This window comes from Heloderma suspectum, chromosome 4 (genome assembly GCF_057233095.1).
Source record: "Heloderma suspectum isolate Gila_16-S chromosome 4, 16-S_ref, whole genome shotgun sequence".
Taxonomy (NCBI): domain Eukaryota; kingdom Metazoa; phylum Chordata; class Lepidosauria; order Squamata; family Helodermatidae; genus Heloderma; species Heloderma suspectum.
Genome location: NC_139461.1, coordinates 283,720,206 through 283,737,286, shown reverse-complemented (window position 1 = coordinate 283,737,286; position 17,081 = coordinate 283,720,206). Strand labels below are relative to the sequence as shown.

Sequence of the window (17,081 nt, the reverse complement as noted above, 5' to 3'; positions counted from 1 at the left end):
CCTCATCATTGAATAACCTCAGCTTGTCAAAGGGCTATGGTCCCTAGGGCAGAAGCTGTAATTTTTGAATAAGTGTGAGCCTAAGCAGCTCTCATTTTAGAAATTAAGCCCCAAGTATAACCAAGGTGCTTTAACTGGCATAGTTAATTCTTATTCTAGGTATAGAGCAGTGAAATCAATAGGAAATGTTTTAATGTCCCTAAGGGAGGGGGTCCAGAGAAGCAAAAAATCCTAAACCATTATTGTTTTACTGTACCTTCCATGTAAACAAATGTGATTTAATAGTAGATTTTTAAAAGGCTCCATATAATTCTGGTTTTAAATGTTTTGAGTGTTTTAACTGAGATATTTGATATTGTTTAAGTATTTTAACTGTGAACCTTTTGTATTTTAAACGTTTATGCTGTAAATTGATTTGAGATTTCTTTTTAGATATGTTTTAGGTGGTGTATAAATTGAATAAAAACCATGCCTCAGATCCATGGTTTTGTACCACAATGTACTGGATCTGTGATGTATGTTTTGAGCCTAGGACATAATAGTATTTATTTCATTTCTATACCACCCAATAGTAAAAGCTCTCTGGGTGGTTGAAAAAATATGTGAGAGGTGGAGGGGACAGCTTTGATGTAAAAGCCATCAGAGTCCATGGGTCTGATCCATGTTTTTGTACAATGGTGGCACTACAAAGCACTGCATCCATTTTCAGTATGGTGTAGTTTGTGAACATGAGTGTGAGCTGATTTAACACTGGATTGGGGGTGTAGCAAAAGCTCTTATAAATCTTCCCTCCTGGCCATGCTACCATGAGAAGGGGCAGTATTACTGCCACTTCATTGTCCATTTACCTGTTTTGAGACTCTTAAGCATAGAGATGCAAGTTAAATTAGGAGATGTAAGTAGCTTTAAAGAGGTTTAAGGTTACATAAAAGGAAAATTGAGTTCAGGTTCTACTGCAGTACACCTTAAGAAAAAAGAACATAAGATACTTAGCTTTTTCCTACCTATTCTAACCTACCTCCAGCTCTGTTATATATCACAGCATGGGTTAAACAGACTTCTATAAAGGCCACCTGACAGGTTCAGAGGCTAGGCATTTCTCACCCAAGGAGGGAACTGGTACCCTTATACAAACATACAAAGGCTGATGAGGCTGCTGGGTTTGTTCATGGCAAGCTGGGGGGTATTTCCATGCAAAATAGTTTTTAAAAATCCATACAAATCCTATACCTTGCAGCCATGGTTTTATAACATGGTTGCACCATGAAGCTCTAGATTTATGGTTGGTGAAACACACATGCAAGGATGTGAGCTGTGATTGAATATTGGTTTTGTATGGCCCATGTATTAAAAACCATGTCAATAGAGATGTTTAAATTCTATGAGATCAGACTTCTACCCAAACCTGTACTCATATTAGGCCTTGTTTTTCCCAAGGAACAAATAAAAAGTTGGGTTTGGGGATTTGGATCAGAAACATAAGACCGCTCCTCTCTCCACAGTGCTGCATCCCCAGTCCAGTAGTGCCTTATGTACGGTGCCCTGCATTAGTATTCACCCCCCTTTCACTTTTCCACATTTGCTTATATTACAACCTGGAATTAAAATTGATTTAATTGGCATTTTTACCATTTGATTACACAACATGCCTAACACTTTGAAGGTACAAAATATTTTTATTGCAGCACAAAGGTTAATTAAACAAAAACCGGTATTTGTTGGTTACACAAGTATTCCCCCACCCCCACGCCGAGTCAGTACTTGGTAGAAGCACCTTTGGCAGCAATTGCAGCTGTGAGTCTTTTTGGGGAAGCCTCTGCCAGCTTTGTGCATCTGGATCCTGCAATATTTGCCCATTCTTCTTGGCAAAATTGCTCAAACTGTCAGGTTGGATGGGGACCATTGGTGAACAGCAAAGTTCAAGTCTTCCACAGTTTCTCAATCAGATTGAGGTCTGGGTTTTGAGTGAGCCATTCTAAGACATATTTCTTGTTCTTAAACGCCTTCAGTGTACCTTTGGCTGTGTCTTTAGGGCCATTGTCCTGCTAGGTGAACCTCTACCCCAGTCCCAGGTACTTTGCAGACAGAAACAGGTTTTCCTCTAGAATTGCCCTGTATTTGGCTCCATCCATCTTGCCTTCAATCCTGACCAGTTTCCTAGCCCCTGCTGATGAAAAGCATCCCCAGAACATGATGCTGCCACCACTATGCTTCCATCGTGCAGGTGGTGTTCTTAGGGCAACGACCACTGCTGACTTTGTGCCACACACAGCATTTTGGAGTAAGGCCAAAATATTCAATTTTGGCCTTATTAGACCAGAGAATCTTTTCCTACATGTTTGCTGTGTCTCTCACATGCCTTTTGGCAAAATCCAAACAGGATTTGGTACGTTTTTTCCCCAGCAACGTCTTTCTTCTTGCTACTCTTCCCTTAAGCCCAGCTTTGCACAACGTCTAGGTGACAGTTGTCCCATGTATGGTTTCTCCCATCTCAGCTGTGGATCTCTCCAGCTCCTTCAGAGTTACCATTAGCCTCTTGGTTGCTTCTCAGACTGGTGGATGGCCTTCTCTAGGCAGAATTGCTGTTGTAACTCCATTTTGTAATGAGGGATTTAATAGTGCTCTAGGGGATGTTCATAGTTTGGGATATTTTTTTAATAACCTAACCCTGATTGGTGCTTCCCCAGAACTTTATCCCAGCCTTGTTTTGATAGCTTCTTGATCTTCATGATGCTATGTAGATATGCTCTCTAACAAACTGAGGCCTTCCAAAAACAGGTGTACTTAATCTGAGATCATGTGACAGTTGAAATGCATACGGGTGGATTCCATTCAACTAATTTTGTGACCTCTGAAGGCAGTTGGTCACACCAGAACTTATTTAGGGGTGTCACAGTGAAGGGGGCGAACACTTGTGCAGACGTATTTATAAATCATTTTATAAAATATGTAGATTTCCTCCCCCCGCTTGACATTATGGACTCTTGTGTAGATCATCGACAAGAAACCCTAATTAAATCCATTTTAATTCCAGGTTGTAACACAACAAAATGTGGAAAAGTCAAAGGGGGTGAATATTTATGCCAGGCACAGTAGCCCCACACAGAGAACTGAGTTGGAATTACATCTAAAACAAACATTCACACGAGCCTAGGATGATTGTATTTTGCCTCTCAAATGCTCAGTATTGGTATTGTAAATACTACCTTTCTACAAAACACCGTTCCCCATTATATTCTCCATGCTTTTTCCTTGTCAGTCATAATCTTCATGTCCTCTATCAGAACAGTGGAATCCCACACAGCCTTTTTTCAGTTTCGTAATTTAACTCTGCAAAGACGTTACTATCAAGACTCAATCACTACATCCTTGGAGTGCTACAATGATGCATTATCAGCTCTTTCGAGTCCCAAGATTTCAGACCTATGAGCATGAAGCAGTTGATAGTTTGAGGCATATGTTCTGCTCAAATACTTTGGGGAGAAATAACTTTTAGGCTTTTGTTCTACTTTATCCTCTGAGATGACAGCTGAAAGTCTCTGTATTCTTACCTAGGGTATGGGGAAAAAGCTATGTTACAGGCTTCAGCTCCCCTTTTAAGACTGCAATTGTCCACACATTTATTTTATTTATATCTTGTCTTTCTTCTGTGGAATTCAAAGTGGTATAAAGGGTTCCTACATAGGCTCTTATCCAAGCACTGACCAGGCCAAGGCCTATGTAGCTTCAGTAAGACTTGTACCATCAGATCATGCCCTGGGATCAGGGAGTAAGTTCTGATCAACATGAGCCTTATTTCTGAGTAAACATGTATAGGATTGCGCTGTATACATTGGTGCAAGGGCCTGTAGTAACAGCAGGGCAGGATTGCTATAGAGATGGAGTCAATCCCTTGTTCTGATCTTAGGATCAGAGGAAGCTGCCTTACCAAGTCAGACCATTGGTCCATCTAGCCCAGTATTGTCGACACTGACTGGCAGCATCTCTCTAGGGTTTCAGGCAGGATTCCTTCCTAGCCCTACCTGGAGATGCCAGGGATCAAACCTGGGACCTTCTGCATGCAAAGCATGTGCTCTACCACTGTGCTACAGCCCCTCCCATCTTTTTAAACAAGAACATCCAGCATAGTGTCTGGTCTTACAGATTCATAAAAATCTATGTGCAAACCATGAGCATCTTACAAGTGCCTGGGGCTGATTGGGCATTCCACTTTGCAACAATTCATTTGTTTTTGAGGACTATACAAATTTACCTGCATATAAAAAAGTATCCACTCCAAATAACTGAAACAATCTCCTTCAAAAACAGGAGATCCCACACAAGCACCAAGCATGGATTTCTCATAAACTACCAGCTAACTACATCATCTTTAAACCCTAAGTGCCAAACCGCCTATGAATCACCTCACACAATACTAAGAACCACCACCATCACCCACACAATCTGTCAAAAACTGTTTAAAGCTCACCAAACGTATCCTAAGGCACATGACCATCTTTTATTTAATGCATTTGATAGTACATAAAACATCAGTGCAGTGCAATGACACAGGACAGTATGATATTCAATTTTAAGTTCCTCTCTTGCTGCAAATGGAAAGATTTCTTTCTAGTCCACAGATACCAGGTATGTGTGTACGTACACACATATACACACACACACACACACACGTATCCATACACAAAATACTTGCATTTCAAGGACATTTTAAGTAACATACATTTAAAAAAACTTGTGTTTAGCTTTTAGAAATAAAAAGGGAGTCAATTAAAATGTGTTAAGTGTAGAGACTTAGAAGAATGATAGGTGTATGTTGGGAATTTAATTCTGGCAACAATGAGTAATTGAACTGTTATTTTTCATGAGTATGCAGTGTAGTTCTAAACATAAAACAGTAGATAGACTCCACAAATTCAAAGTCCATAACCATTTCCTTAAAGTTTTCAACTACTGGCACACAAATATTATGCTACCCATCTAGTTTGGGAAAACTGTTTGAAATTAGTAACATAGAACAGTTTAGACAATACAGACTTCAACCTATAATCCCAGTGTCCACAGCTACCATCCTGATATGTAATAGGTGTAACCAGCCTTTGGCCTCCTCTGTTAGAGAACTGTCCAGTACTACAAGCATGCTGATGAGAGAAAGCATTGTCTTGTGAGCAGTACAGCTGAAAACTAAATCAGAAAACTAAGTTTTTAACAAAACTGCTCAGGAGATTATGCTTTTATCAAATGAGGCAACCATCATACAAACAAATTTTATTAAAACCATAAAAAAATATATTCTAGTTCCATGGTAAAACATTCTCAGTAGAAATATACAGGATTATGAAACATCAGACAAAGTTCTAGTTAGTTTGGACAAAGGAACAGCTTGGCAAATGAGAAAAATGGACTCAAATCCTGAATAGTATTTTGCATACAAATGATACGACTATGTTAAGTAACATACAAGAAGTCTCATTACTCATATCAAAAGAATGATTTTTCCTATGTAGCAACACCTAAATACATGTGATTCAATGGTTTATTGGTTCATTAACTGAATGGTTCATTGACTGAATGGTTTCAATGCCAAGGAGAAATAAAGAATGATTTAGGTCACTTGTTTCTCACAGGATTTTTGGTCAGGAGATGTAATTTTACCACAAGACTGAGGCAGATTCTTGATTCTGAGCCAACCCTTAACAATCAGTTTGCCGATACCATAGTAGACCTGTACTGTTCTGATATTTAGCACTTAAGTGACAAACCTTGTTTTTGTAATAACAGTTTGCATGAAAATTAAGAACCATGTAACTTGTCATAGCTAATGTATATGATTTCAGATGGTGAAGGATGTTCTCTATCTGAATTAAAAGCAGACACATAGAAGGGCTGTTCACAGAACACATCAAACTGCTGTGGGTTATTTAACACACAGTGAAGCTGGGGTGTATGTGGCTGCCATTTTGAATATGCAACCATCTGCTCAGGGGTTGTCGTGTTGTGCAAACCTGGTAAGTGTGGGTTATACAAGGGCTAAAACCCCTCAAATAATACATGGTCTGATTTAGGGTTATACGAGGAATGTTTAACCCTCGCGTAACCCACGCTCACCAGGTTCACACAACACAACCCCCCAGTGGGGATTTCATATGAAGTTGGCACCTGCAGGCACAGCGGCTCATCATGGGTTAAATAACTCACAATGAGCCACGGTTTGTCATTCAAACCGGGTTAGATTGTTGCTGAGTGTATGAAACAAGGACATGCCCTCTTCAGCACCTTACTATTATCCTCCCAATGGAGGATTGGGATGAACTGTCTGTAAGGTTTATTTCATATGAAGTTGTTTACGCACAAAGCTCTTATGCATGCAAAAGCTTTTCTACTGAGTGCAGTGTTAGGACAGGTCCATTCACTTTATGAGAATGTGGACATACAGTCTATACTGAATAGAGTAGGGAAACCCTTGGGCTTATGGCAATGCCTGTGGAGGGCAGTATCACGCTACTAGGATACAAACCAGAACTCTTGTAATTACTGAGTTTAAATAGTCTATGGATCGAAACCCTGTAGCAGCCTCCCCCAACCTGAAGCCCTCTGGACGTTTTGGACTACAGCTTCTAGCTATCCTGACCATTTGTCATGCTGTCTAGGGCTGATGGGAGTTGAAATCCAAAACATCTGGAGGGCACCGGGTTGGGGAAAGCAGCTCTATAGAGTCTTAGGGCAGAATCCTATGCATTTTTAGACTTTTTCTGTAAAAATATGTATAGGATTATACCCTTACAGACTTTAATCAACTTTAGTCATGCCATCCAACAGCATGGCCTATTTAAGGAACTGATAAATGTTAAAGCTTTTAGATAATCAAAATGAAAGGCAGGAAAAACTACAATTAACTTGCTTATCTTTTGTTCTTTAAGTACAAAGGCTCTGTGACCCGGCTCACACACAAACAACCCATGGTTTATTTATTACATTTCTAAACTGCCCAATAACCAGCATGTGGGAGTAAGCAAGCGGGCTCCAGACTGCTTGTCCGCTTCCGTTTTGTTAAACAACCAAGGGATGTCACATTCCTAGGTTGTTAAACATGGGTTAAAATGCTGCCTTGTTTCTCCTTCAACAATCCAGACTTCTGAGTTCGCACATTACAGACAACAACCCAAGGACAGTTCATCGAGTGGAATGAAAGTGGGCAAACAGGCACTAGTACACTGCCAAACAACCCATGGCTAACAAACCGTAGGTTGTTTCTTTCATGTGAACTGGGTCTAACTGTCCAACTGCTAACTCTAAAGTAGCCCTCCTGAGCTTAGAACATACTTTCAGGATTGCAGCCTAGACTTCCATTTGTCCCATTTATCTACAGAAAAAAAGTTCCCTCCCCAGTTTCCCAGGAGATTCTTCAATCCCCTCACACTGCATGGCAAACTCCTTTGCAGATTGAAAGATGTTTAAAACACATGTTTGTGACATGGTGCAGGAATCAGCTGTTCAAAATAAAAATAACAGGGTTAATGAAAGCCACTCGCAAGGGCCCAACTAGTTCTTTGAATCCCAGCCAATGTTGTTTGTCTTAAAGTGTCAGCCATTTTCCTACACCTTAATCATAATAGAATATTTTAGCATACAGTAGTACTATTTAGTAATTATGCACCTCAAGTATGCATAATAATACATAGGATTTTATAATATATAGTTCATTTGTTTTGGGATTAAAAGCTTTCGGTACGATGAAAAAACACCCACTGGATGAAATTATACTGAAAAGCCAGGTAGTGTTGTTGTTGTTTTGTAATAAGAAATAAAGAACTCACTACTGTTATTACACTACAGAACGCCAGAAATTGACTTTTTTATACTTTAAAATGATCTACAGCTCCGTTTGTTAAACATTCATTTGGAGAAATGATTAGCTATTACCAGTTTCATGGATCCCTAAACCAAAATGAATCAAACTTTTTAGCACCATTTTAAAAAGCATCTAGTTTCAAAACTTCCCTTAAAAGACCTCAGAAGCCATGTATATAAAACCAGTATTTGGAGTCTCAGATTAGATCAGGAGACCAATTCTACAAAATTTGGCCTTAAATTACTACTTAACAGTCATTTTTCAAATACACACTACATCCTAGGTTGAACTGACTGTTTTCAAAAATGAAAGGTTTCATCACTCCTTAAACATTGCCTTTAACCAAATATGTATCAGAACTTGGTGAACTTTTAAAATAGAAAAACTCATTGAATTGCCTCTAAATGAAGAGACATAATCAGACAGTACAATCAAGAGAACAGTATTGTTTAAAAAAGGTTTTGCACAAAAAGAAAAAATATCTTTAGCTCTAATTAAATCCAGAAATTAAAGTTTCTAAAAAAACCCTACTTTTTATAAAATGAAATATATTTTAAAGTTCCAAATAAGAGATCTGGTTTATAAACCTCCTGTGTGTACCTGTTTCCCTAACATTGCAGCATTGTACTTACATGTGAGAATATGACAACACATTCCATTTTCAAAAACTGAAATAGTTGAGACTGTATCATGTTAAATAAGCTAAACTCATGATGAAATATGGTCATCATAAGTTTTGTTTTGATGAGCGTAAGTTTAAAAATATATTATTTCAACCACTGTCCTTTAGCCAAAACAGTCAGATAGTCTCTCTCTGTGTCCTGATGGAACTTAATAATCAAAGTCCTTTGCTAAAATCATTGTCCTCTGGATTTATGCTCCTCACAAAAATTTTGATTTTCTTTTTCTAGGTGATGTGCCCTCTTCAAATTTGACTGCTCCATTGACGAAGTTAGCTATAGTACAAAAAAAGATGAACAGAGCATCAGATATTATATAACAGGTATTAGGGGTGATGTGAGTTGAATGGTTAATGTGCAAAACAACCAGCTATAATGCACATTCAGCATGCTTCATGGATAATGTGCATATAATATCTTCATAAAGAAGGAACTGTGCACATTCTCTAGCCATTATGCACAATCTCCAAAAGGCCTTGGGGAATGTGTGCATCTCAACTGCATTTCATACATTCTTCAGGCAATATGCATATTCTCTGGTCAATATGCTCTGTATTAATACTATGTACAGCATAAACAAAACTTTCATGCCAGAGGCAGAGGTTAATGAATAACTATACCCATTTTTATGTACGGGGTGCAATTCACTAAGCACACCACTATAGTATGGGTGGGCAACCTGCAGCCCTTGGCTTAATTTCAAAAGCCCTCTGCATGTGATCAGTTCAAGTGTCTGACAAGAGTGATCTTACCTGGCAGCACACTACATAGGGGAGAAAATAAGGTGGCAGAGAGAGAAAAGGAGATGGCAGAAAGAAAAAAGGGTTACCTACCTACTTTTGACTCTTGCCCTACCCACTGCTAGCTGTAGCCCCACCCACAGCCAACAGATTACCCATGAAGGTATGCAGCCCTTGGCAAGAAAAACAGTTGCCAAGCCCTGCATTATAGTCTCTCTACTGATATGGAAGGGCTAGGCAAATTGCATTCTATGCCACAACACTCTACCAGTGTTAAAAATTATGTAAACCAGACATAGTGTTTCCCCGCCCCTGGCAGCTCTAATACTATAAATGCAAGGATTCTACTTACCTCTGCATGATTCCTTTTTTGTTGGTTTAATCTTTATGTTTATTTTTTTCTTAGGGATTTGGTTCTGTATATGTTCTCTCCATTTCTTCAACTGAAAATTGATGAATTTCCACATCATCCAAGCTTGGGTCAAACAAATTGCAGCCAGACAGCTAATTCTAATAAGTTTCAAGTTAAAAAAAAAGTTATCTACATTACTGTTACAACTGCAAACACTGAATTAGATGTCAGTTTTTAAAAGTTAGAAAATGCATTTAAATTGGCCCAAGTTATGTTGGTGGCAAAGACATTTAAATGGGTCTGCAACAACACATGGAGTACTCAAGAAATTAAATGAAGTTGTTTCTGAAATACAACTACACCTTTCTTGGGCAGTAGGGATGTCACTTTTCCTGTACCTTTAACAGCACCATTATGTTTCTAAATGGTATGTCTATTAATGGCCTATATTATTGGCTATTAGACATAACAAAAACTATGTTCTTGTGACTTAATACATCCAACATTATAATAAAGACAGATTCCAGGGCAGGTTTCAAGGAAATCTTACCTATGCAAGTTACATATAAAAAATAATTTACTAAGAATTATTAATATGAATATTATTAATAATTCAGCAGTATTGTTTCTCTGGAACATTAATTCTTGGACTTGTGGATTTAAAAGACATTCTGAAAGAGTCATTTTATTAACTTAATTATACCTAATAGTGAGTATGTTAAAGTTTCCTTCTGCTATTGAAAAGCCAGGATTTTCTGCTCTTGCCAGACCAAATCCAAATGTGAGGACTGACAACGTTAGGGTCAGAAGACGAGCCATGACAAACAGTAGTGCCCACAGGGTAAATCTGAAAATAAAACCACAGTAAGTATTTTTCTATCCGTTGTCTCATAAACATCTAAATTCCCAGATTTAAAATGTTTCTTGAATGCTACTATGTGCAGTTAATGGTAGTCATCCAGAAAAGCTGTCTGGAAAGCATTTGGTATAGAGAAGGGTTTCCCCCACCCCCCCATAACCCTCTAGAGTGGCCTGGTTCCCATGTAACAACAACCCAGACTATGGGCTGTTGCTGAATCGTGTGTTGTCGTTACATGCAAACCCTGCACTATGGTTTAACATGGGTTGTGAACCTTAAATAAGCAAGGAAGATAATCCATGGCTTGTTGTTGGGTGTGAACTCTGAGCTGTTTGTGGTTAACAACCCACAGTTAAAACGATATTGCAGGGATTGCATATAACGAGAATCCATGATTGAACCCGTACTCTGGGTTGGCATTACATGTGAACCAGATCAATTACTAGCCACTTTCGAAATAAAGGAACTTCACTAACTGTTCAATGTGGCATATGGCAACCGCATTGCACACATGCACTCTTACAAATGCAGACAACTGCTCACTGTGCACTCATCTCCCATTAAGGCACTTTGTCTTTTGGAGCAAACTATGGTTATCTATTTACATGGAAAATAAATGCTAACCTGTTTGTGTGCCCACTTCTAACCAACATTGTAAACTGTGGTTTGGCTAATTATGGTTAGCAATACGCTGTAGAGAACATTCCTTGAATACTACTATCGGCATCAAGCCTGAACTGTGGCCACTGTTAGTAAGAACATTTCTACTTATACTTTTACTGCTCACTGTTAGTGGAAATCCATGACATCAGGCATTAAAGTAGACAAGTATTACTTTTGAAACTACCTTGGAACAAAGAGGGAAGCAAGCCTTTTAAAATACATAGTACATCTTAATTTCAAATTTATTCTAGGAGTATATGCTTGCATAAAAGTTTCAGGAAGCTTGAGTATTTATTGAAGCAAGAGAGACACCTTATTAAATGCTGTAAAATAGTACACAAAAAAGATAAAACAAGTTAGGAAACAGTTTTCTTGACACTATCATTCTACTTGCAAGATTTTGGGGGTGTGTAGCTTTTAACTTTCTAAAAGAAAGTTGCACACAAGAATGTGCGTGCTGGAAATATTTCAGATTAAGAAAGAATGCTGAGAAGTCATCTCAGCCTCCCTGATTTTCTGTAGCAATAGGCTGAGTACAAAACCTACTGTGCTTGTAGTAGTATCTGTATGACTGGAGTGCTTGAAGAAAAAACAATTTAATAGTGTAATCCTATACATGTCCACTCAGAAATAAGTCCCATTAACTTCAATGGGACTTACTCCCAAGTAAGTGTATATATGATTGCAACCTTAGGGAGCAATTGTATTCATGTATAGACAGAAAAAAGTTATGTAACTCCCAGCATTCCCCAACCAGCCAGTCTAAACATGCATAGGATTGCACCCTAAATCAGTTTTACTCTGCCTTTCAGTACAAAGCCCTCACACAGCAGCTTATACATCACAATTTAAACAAAACAGCCAACTACACAAAGAGAAAAACTGAAGTAGGTAAAACAAATAGTTAGCACAAAGTCATTCAGGGAAAATTTAAAGAAAATGAATGAGTCTTCAAGAAGGGGCTTGATGACAATCTTTGGTAAAGGAATTCCACAAATACAGGGCCACCACTGAAAAGGACTAGTCCCTGATAAGCACCAATTTGATCTTTCCTGGTGGCGGACTAAAGAGCAGGGGCTCCAAGGCCAATCTTACACCCCAGGCAGATTCACACAGGTGGTTGTTCAAATACGCTGGCCCCCAAACAAATGGCTTTTTCAGACTTTGCAAGCATACAACGAAGTAACCGTAAACAACAAAACAGGGTGAGTGGTAAGAGAGGGTTGCAGTGGAAAAACTAAAATGTCAGAACAGTAGTAATAAAAAAAAACACCAAGATTACCCTTTCTGCTTATTCTCATCACTGAAGTAGAAAAGTCGTGAAGCATGAAAAATAAGTTCCACAAGATAATGAGGTACCAGCAAAATTAGTCCCAAACGCTGAAGACTGGAATATTAAAAAGAATTATTTCCTTCAATATATTAATTCATTAAACAAGCTCATTAGCAACAAAGCCCAGTATAGTCTAGTCACAGTAGACAGGGAGTTAGTTGTGCTATAGATTTGTCCATGTGCATGTTCAAATCTTTGCTCAATCATGATTTGCGGAGGCTATGGCCTCTCAGTTCATTGTAACATGGAAATACTAAACACTACTTCATATAAGGTTATAAGGATGAATGACACATTTATTGAACAGCACTTTGCACACTCCAAAAATCAAAATAAACTTACAAATACTCACTTCAGAATGTAGGCACCAGATATGTGGGCAATATAAAGGCAAATATAGTGTAATTGTCTTGGAATATCTTCCTAGAATTACATGGAAGAGGGAAAACATATGTTACAATTCAAAGACAAAAGCTTAGCTTAAGATGTGCCAGATTTCCTTGTTCTCTGCATGTTGCCTATGTACTATTTTTCTGTTTGAGGCATGTTCTCCACTCAAGTTCTTCCAAACAACCAAGGATCAATGAAGATTAATGGATGCAGAATAATTTGCAAGCAAGGATAACATACTGCATTATTAGACCTGCCCCCACTACCTGCTTGTTGGGTTTGAGGGGAATATATTTGTCACCTCCCCATTATTCCCATCCACTACCTTATATAGAACCCCATCTTCCTCTTTCTACCCAAGACCTACTTTGTTGGGGTTTTGTCCATGTCTTTCGATTTTAGAAGTTTAATACTTAAAAATATAAATTAAGTAAACTTAAATTAAGTGGAAATTAAAAAAAATATATATAGTGCCTGAACTGAAGCTGCAACTCAATACCTTTCTTATTTTTTGGAAGTAGAGTTCTGGCAGTGCGTGCAGCCAATAGGCAATCTGACAGATATAGAAGAATTTAACCTGAAAACTAGAAATAAAAGAACAAAAGTCATTAACATCCATAAAAAGTATTACATTTGGCTCATACACAGCATTCAGCAGTTACCCTCACCACACTAACCACAGATGACAAGCCCTCCTCCCAAATTTGAAGCTCCAGAGGTGGACAGTGATCATCCCAGTAGCGTCACGATTCCTGCCCTCTTCCCAAGTCCAAGGAAGAAGGGAGAAGCTGGTGGGGCAAAACCAGTAAGCCCCCCACTTTTTCCTGCTTCAAGGCAAACAAAGGTCAGCAGGGGCGCCTTGGCTGCTTTTTGGAGGTGCTATAAGAACTGCTGCCCAGCATCAGCTGAAGTCTGCATGCTCCCCATCCCCCTTTCCTCTAGAAGAGAAGTGTGTGTGTGTGGGGGGGAGGGATGCTCCTTTAGTTGCTTTTCCACCGAGAGAGGACAGAGCCCTACTGCCAAGCATTGGCTGAAGCTGCATGCTCCCCACCTCGCTTTCCTGTAGGAGAGAAAAACAAGGAGAGGAAGACTTTTCAGCTGTTGCTCAACAGAAGGGCTCTGAACTCCTTAACTGAGAATCAGATATAGGTAGAATGTTTGCTGTTGTGGGGGAGGAACCGAGCGACCACAGTTTTGTGCGTGCTGACTTACAACATACTCAGTATTCACAGCTCTGACATTGCTTTTTAATTGAACCCCCCCAATCTTTTATTTTAATTAATCTTGAACTTCTTCATTTATGTAAACTAAGGAAAGCAAATTCACTCCACCAGAAGTTGTAGCTTACAGGTAGCTCTTGGTTAGCAAAGCCTTTCAAAGGCTCCCAAGTAAACACAGAAGCCACTGGATAAGAAGATTCATCCTCTAATGGGCAAGGAAGGGGGGAGGGGAGAGAATGTCAGGAATGAAAGTGTAGCTGTCATAGTGCTGACAATGGGTATCATTAGGATCTGTATTTGGACTGCTGGACAATAACATCCAAAGGTACTGTGAAGGGCTCCAAGCTGGGCAATTACACAGCAGAATGGTAGATGAAATTCAGCCTAAGTGAAAAATTATGTAAAGGGAGCTGGGGGTGGCAACGGCTGACAGGAAGCTCTGGCGTGGGCTGGTCCATGAAGTCACGAAGAGTCGGAAGCGACTGACCGAATAAACAACAACAAAAGGGTACTAAGGGTACAACAGAAAGAGTCTAAGAAAGAGAGAAGTACTTCTTCACACAACATATTATGTAGAACCCATTGCCACAGACATTCTGATGACAACTGGTATAAATAACCGTTTAAGAAGGACTTACAAATATTTAAATAGTCACTGAAAGAGCTATCAGCCATGGTATTAAGAAGTTTGTCCATGTTCAAAGACACTCCCTCCCTGATACCTGGGAATTAACAACAAGCTACGTATTTCACCATCATATCTGCCTGCATATTTCCCTGAAGCATCTTTCTGGCCAATATTTGTAGGTTAGATAGACCACTCGTCTAAGCACTGCAATTCTTGTAAAAATTATTCAGAACCACTTTCAGCGCAGCATATATAACTTAAGCAAGGAACATTGAAGAAGCAGTTATTCAAGTCTGTTTTTAAATAGCAAAGTTCAAGAATATCAGAAATCTGACTGAACAAGCAAAAAGCAAACAAGACACACCAAAACAGTCAAAGGAGAAAGAGAATAAGACTTACAACATGTGAGAATGGGGGTAATCTTTCCACAACAAAGTTGGGTTTGTTGTGAATTCTTCCTAAGGGGGAAAATATAAAGTTAAAAGAGTTGATAATATATTTTGAGATAATGCACATTTAATTTAAATTCCAGAAAAATAGCTTGACTTACTTACTGCAGACAAAATACTTGCTCCCCATACAAATGAACACAAGTAGAAAAATGCTAGTTGCCCTGATTCGTTGAATTTGCTATGTTTTGTTTTTGACAAGTGGAGACGTCTATTAATTTTCTAGAAAATAAAAAAGAAAACATGAGTAATAATTTACATGAGCTAGAAAGTGAATGTTTTTCTGGACTTACAATACTACATCTGCCCAAGAAGCTAATCTAACATACCAGCAATACCAGTTATGTCATCTTCAACCTTTATAATCCAGTGCCGTAATGCCCCAAATTGGGGCACTTAGCCCTTAGTTTTTGCTACTGACTAAGTCAGCACTAGGGATGTGATCCACAACAGATATACCCTATCACACTGGTCAGCGGAGCAGCCCTCAGCAGCTGTTGCTCAAGTGTTAGGAAAAGGCGTAACATGAACAGCAAACTCACTGCACTGTGCCCCATACTGTCTCCTGTGGCTTTTGAACCTCACATACTGTGGAGCCCAAGGCTGCACACAACAGTCCTGATGTGTCAGCTTAATAAGATAGATGTACATGCATCAGCCTTGTGACTGCGTGTTCTGTTCTCATGCTCTTCCTCTTCTACGAGCCATAACTGAAGGCAGCTTGCATTAAATAACCACCCTGAGCATCATTTTGGGCAGAAAGCCAGGTTATTAAATAAACAAATAAATAAAATAAACCACATATTGGGTTACCAGGTTTGGAACAAACTAGGATCTTAAGCTATGGTTTGAAGTCACCAGGTTACCAGGTTCAGACATAACTGGAAACTATGGTTAATTAACCTAGGAAGTCTTCAATCACAATGTGCCAAGAAGGGCAGAAGGAAAGAGGCAATGCACGAATGGAGCATGTAGGCACAAAGTTCATGCATATCTTGGCTTAATAAGGAGAGAGATGTACATCTGAACCAAGCCCATCAATAGGTTAGGCAGCCCACGGACTAACAAAAGTGATAGGAGACTTCCACTGGAATGGTGACTGAGAAAGTATAACATATGATTACAGAAAGTGCAGTTTTTCTTGGCCCGTTCAGAACCGGCACTCACTGGTGAAATGCAAGCGCAATTGCTGAGTTCTTTTAGAGGATAGCCAGGGGAAGCGAGGGGAAGACAACAGCAAGTGAAAGTTCTAATGTGTCTTCAAATGGCTCATTGTACGTAGTTGATTGTCCGTCTTTGCATCAGTTGTGGACTGCAGTCATCAACCTGTGTGCTAACACTGTTGCCTTGTGCCAATGTGGAAAGTTACACCAGGGGAACATCCCTGGGGAGAATGCTTCATACCTGAAGAACCCCACTTGCAACCTGCCTAATCTCCAAAGCTGGGATCACCTGCAGAAATGACTCTTTAAGATTTTAACTACCAGGCAGGTTCATATAGGAGGAAACAGTACTTTGATTTAATTATGTTTATCAATAAATTGCCAAGTTAAACTTGAAAACTGAAATACTGAGGAAACATGGAACAATCTATCAAGCTGCTGTGCAATACCTATTCATTTCAGAGGGGCTTCAAATGAGCTCCCATGAACTCAATGAAGTCTGAAATCTATCAAGCCAGGTGCACTATCCTTTAATGAAGTTTCCATTCAAACAGATTCCTGAAATCCAATATTTTTGTCAGAGATTCAACATGTTCAAGACATCATGCCCATCTTAGGAGAGGAACTGAACCACTTATAAAGAAAGCTCAGCTCCACAATCAGGTGAAAGGCAAGGAAAGAAAGGTTGCAACTACTAGTCTCTGACCCAGTAGGTTCTCCAAAAGTGACCCACCAATAACAATGTCTGAGGGACC

The 17,081-nt window shown here is 39.2% G+C and overlaps 1 protein-coding gene across 2 annotated transcripts in view; it reads right to left on the bottom strand.

Annotated features, from left to right (window-relative positions):
- Positions 1-4,479: 4,479 nt before the first annotated feature.
- The window catches only part of LOC146348810 (translocating chain-associated membrane protein 1-like 1), a 28,328-nt gene continuing 15,726 nt past the window's right edge, over positions 4,480-17,081 (bottom strand). The window contains exons 4-11 of one of the 2 annotated variants that reach the window (XM_084854052.1): positions 15,265-15,385; positions 15,114-15,168; positions 13,366-13,450; positions 12,829-12,899; positions 12,426-12,530; positions 10,325-10,468; positions 9,622-9,779; positions 4,480-8,805 (exon numbers count right to left, since the gene is read on the bottom strand). In XM_084854052.1, coding sequence (XP_084710178.1) covers positions 8,732-8,805; positions 9,622-9,779; positions 10,325-10,468; positions 12,426-12,530; positions 12,829-12,899; positions 13,366-13,450; positions 15,114-15,168; positions 15,265-15,385 — 813 coding nt within the window. In that variant the 3' untranslated portion in view covers positions 4,480-8,731. Of the gene's footprint in view, positions 8,806-9,621; positions 9,780-10,324; positions 10,469-12,425; positions 12,531-12,828; positions 12,900-13,365; positions 13,451-15,113; positions 15,173-15,264; positions 15,386-17,081 lie in introns of both variants that reach the window. The other variant, XM_084854051.1, reaches the window with a different exon arrangement.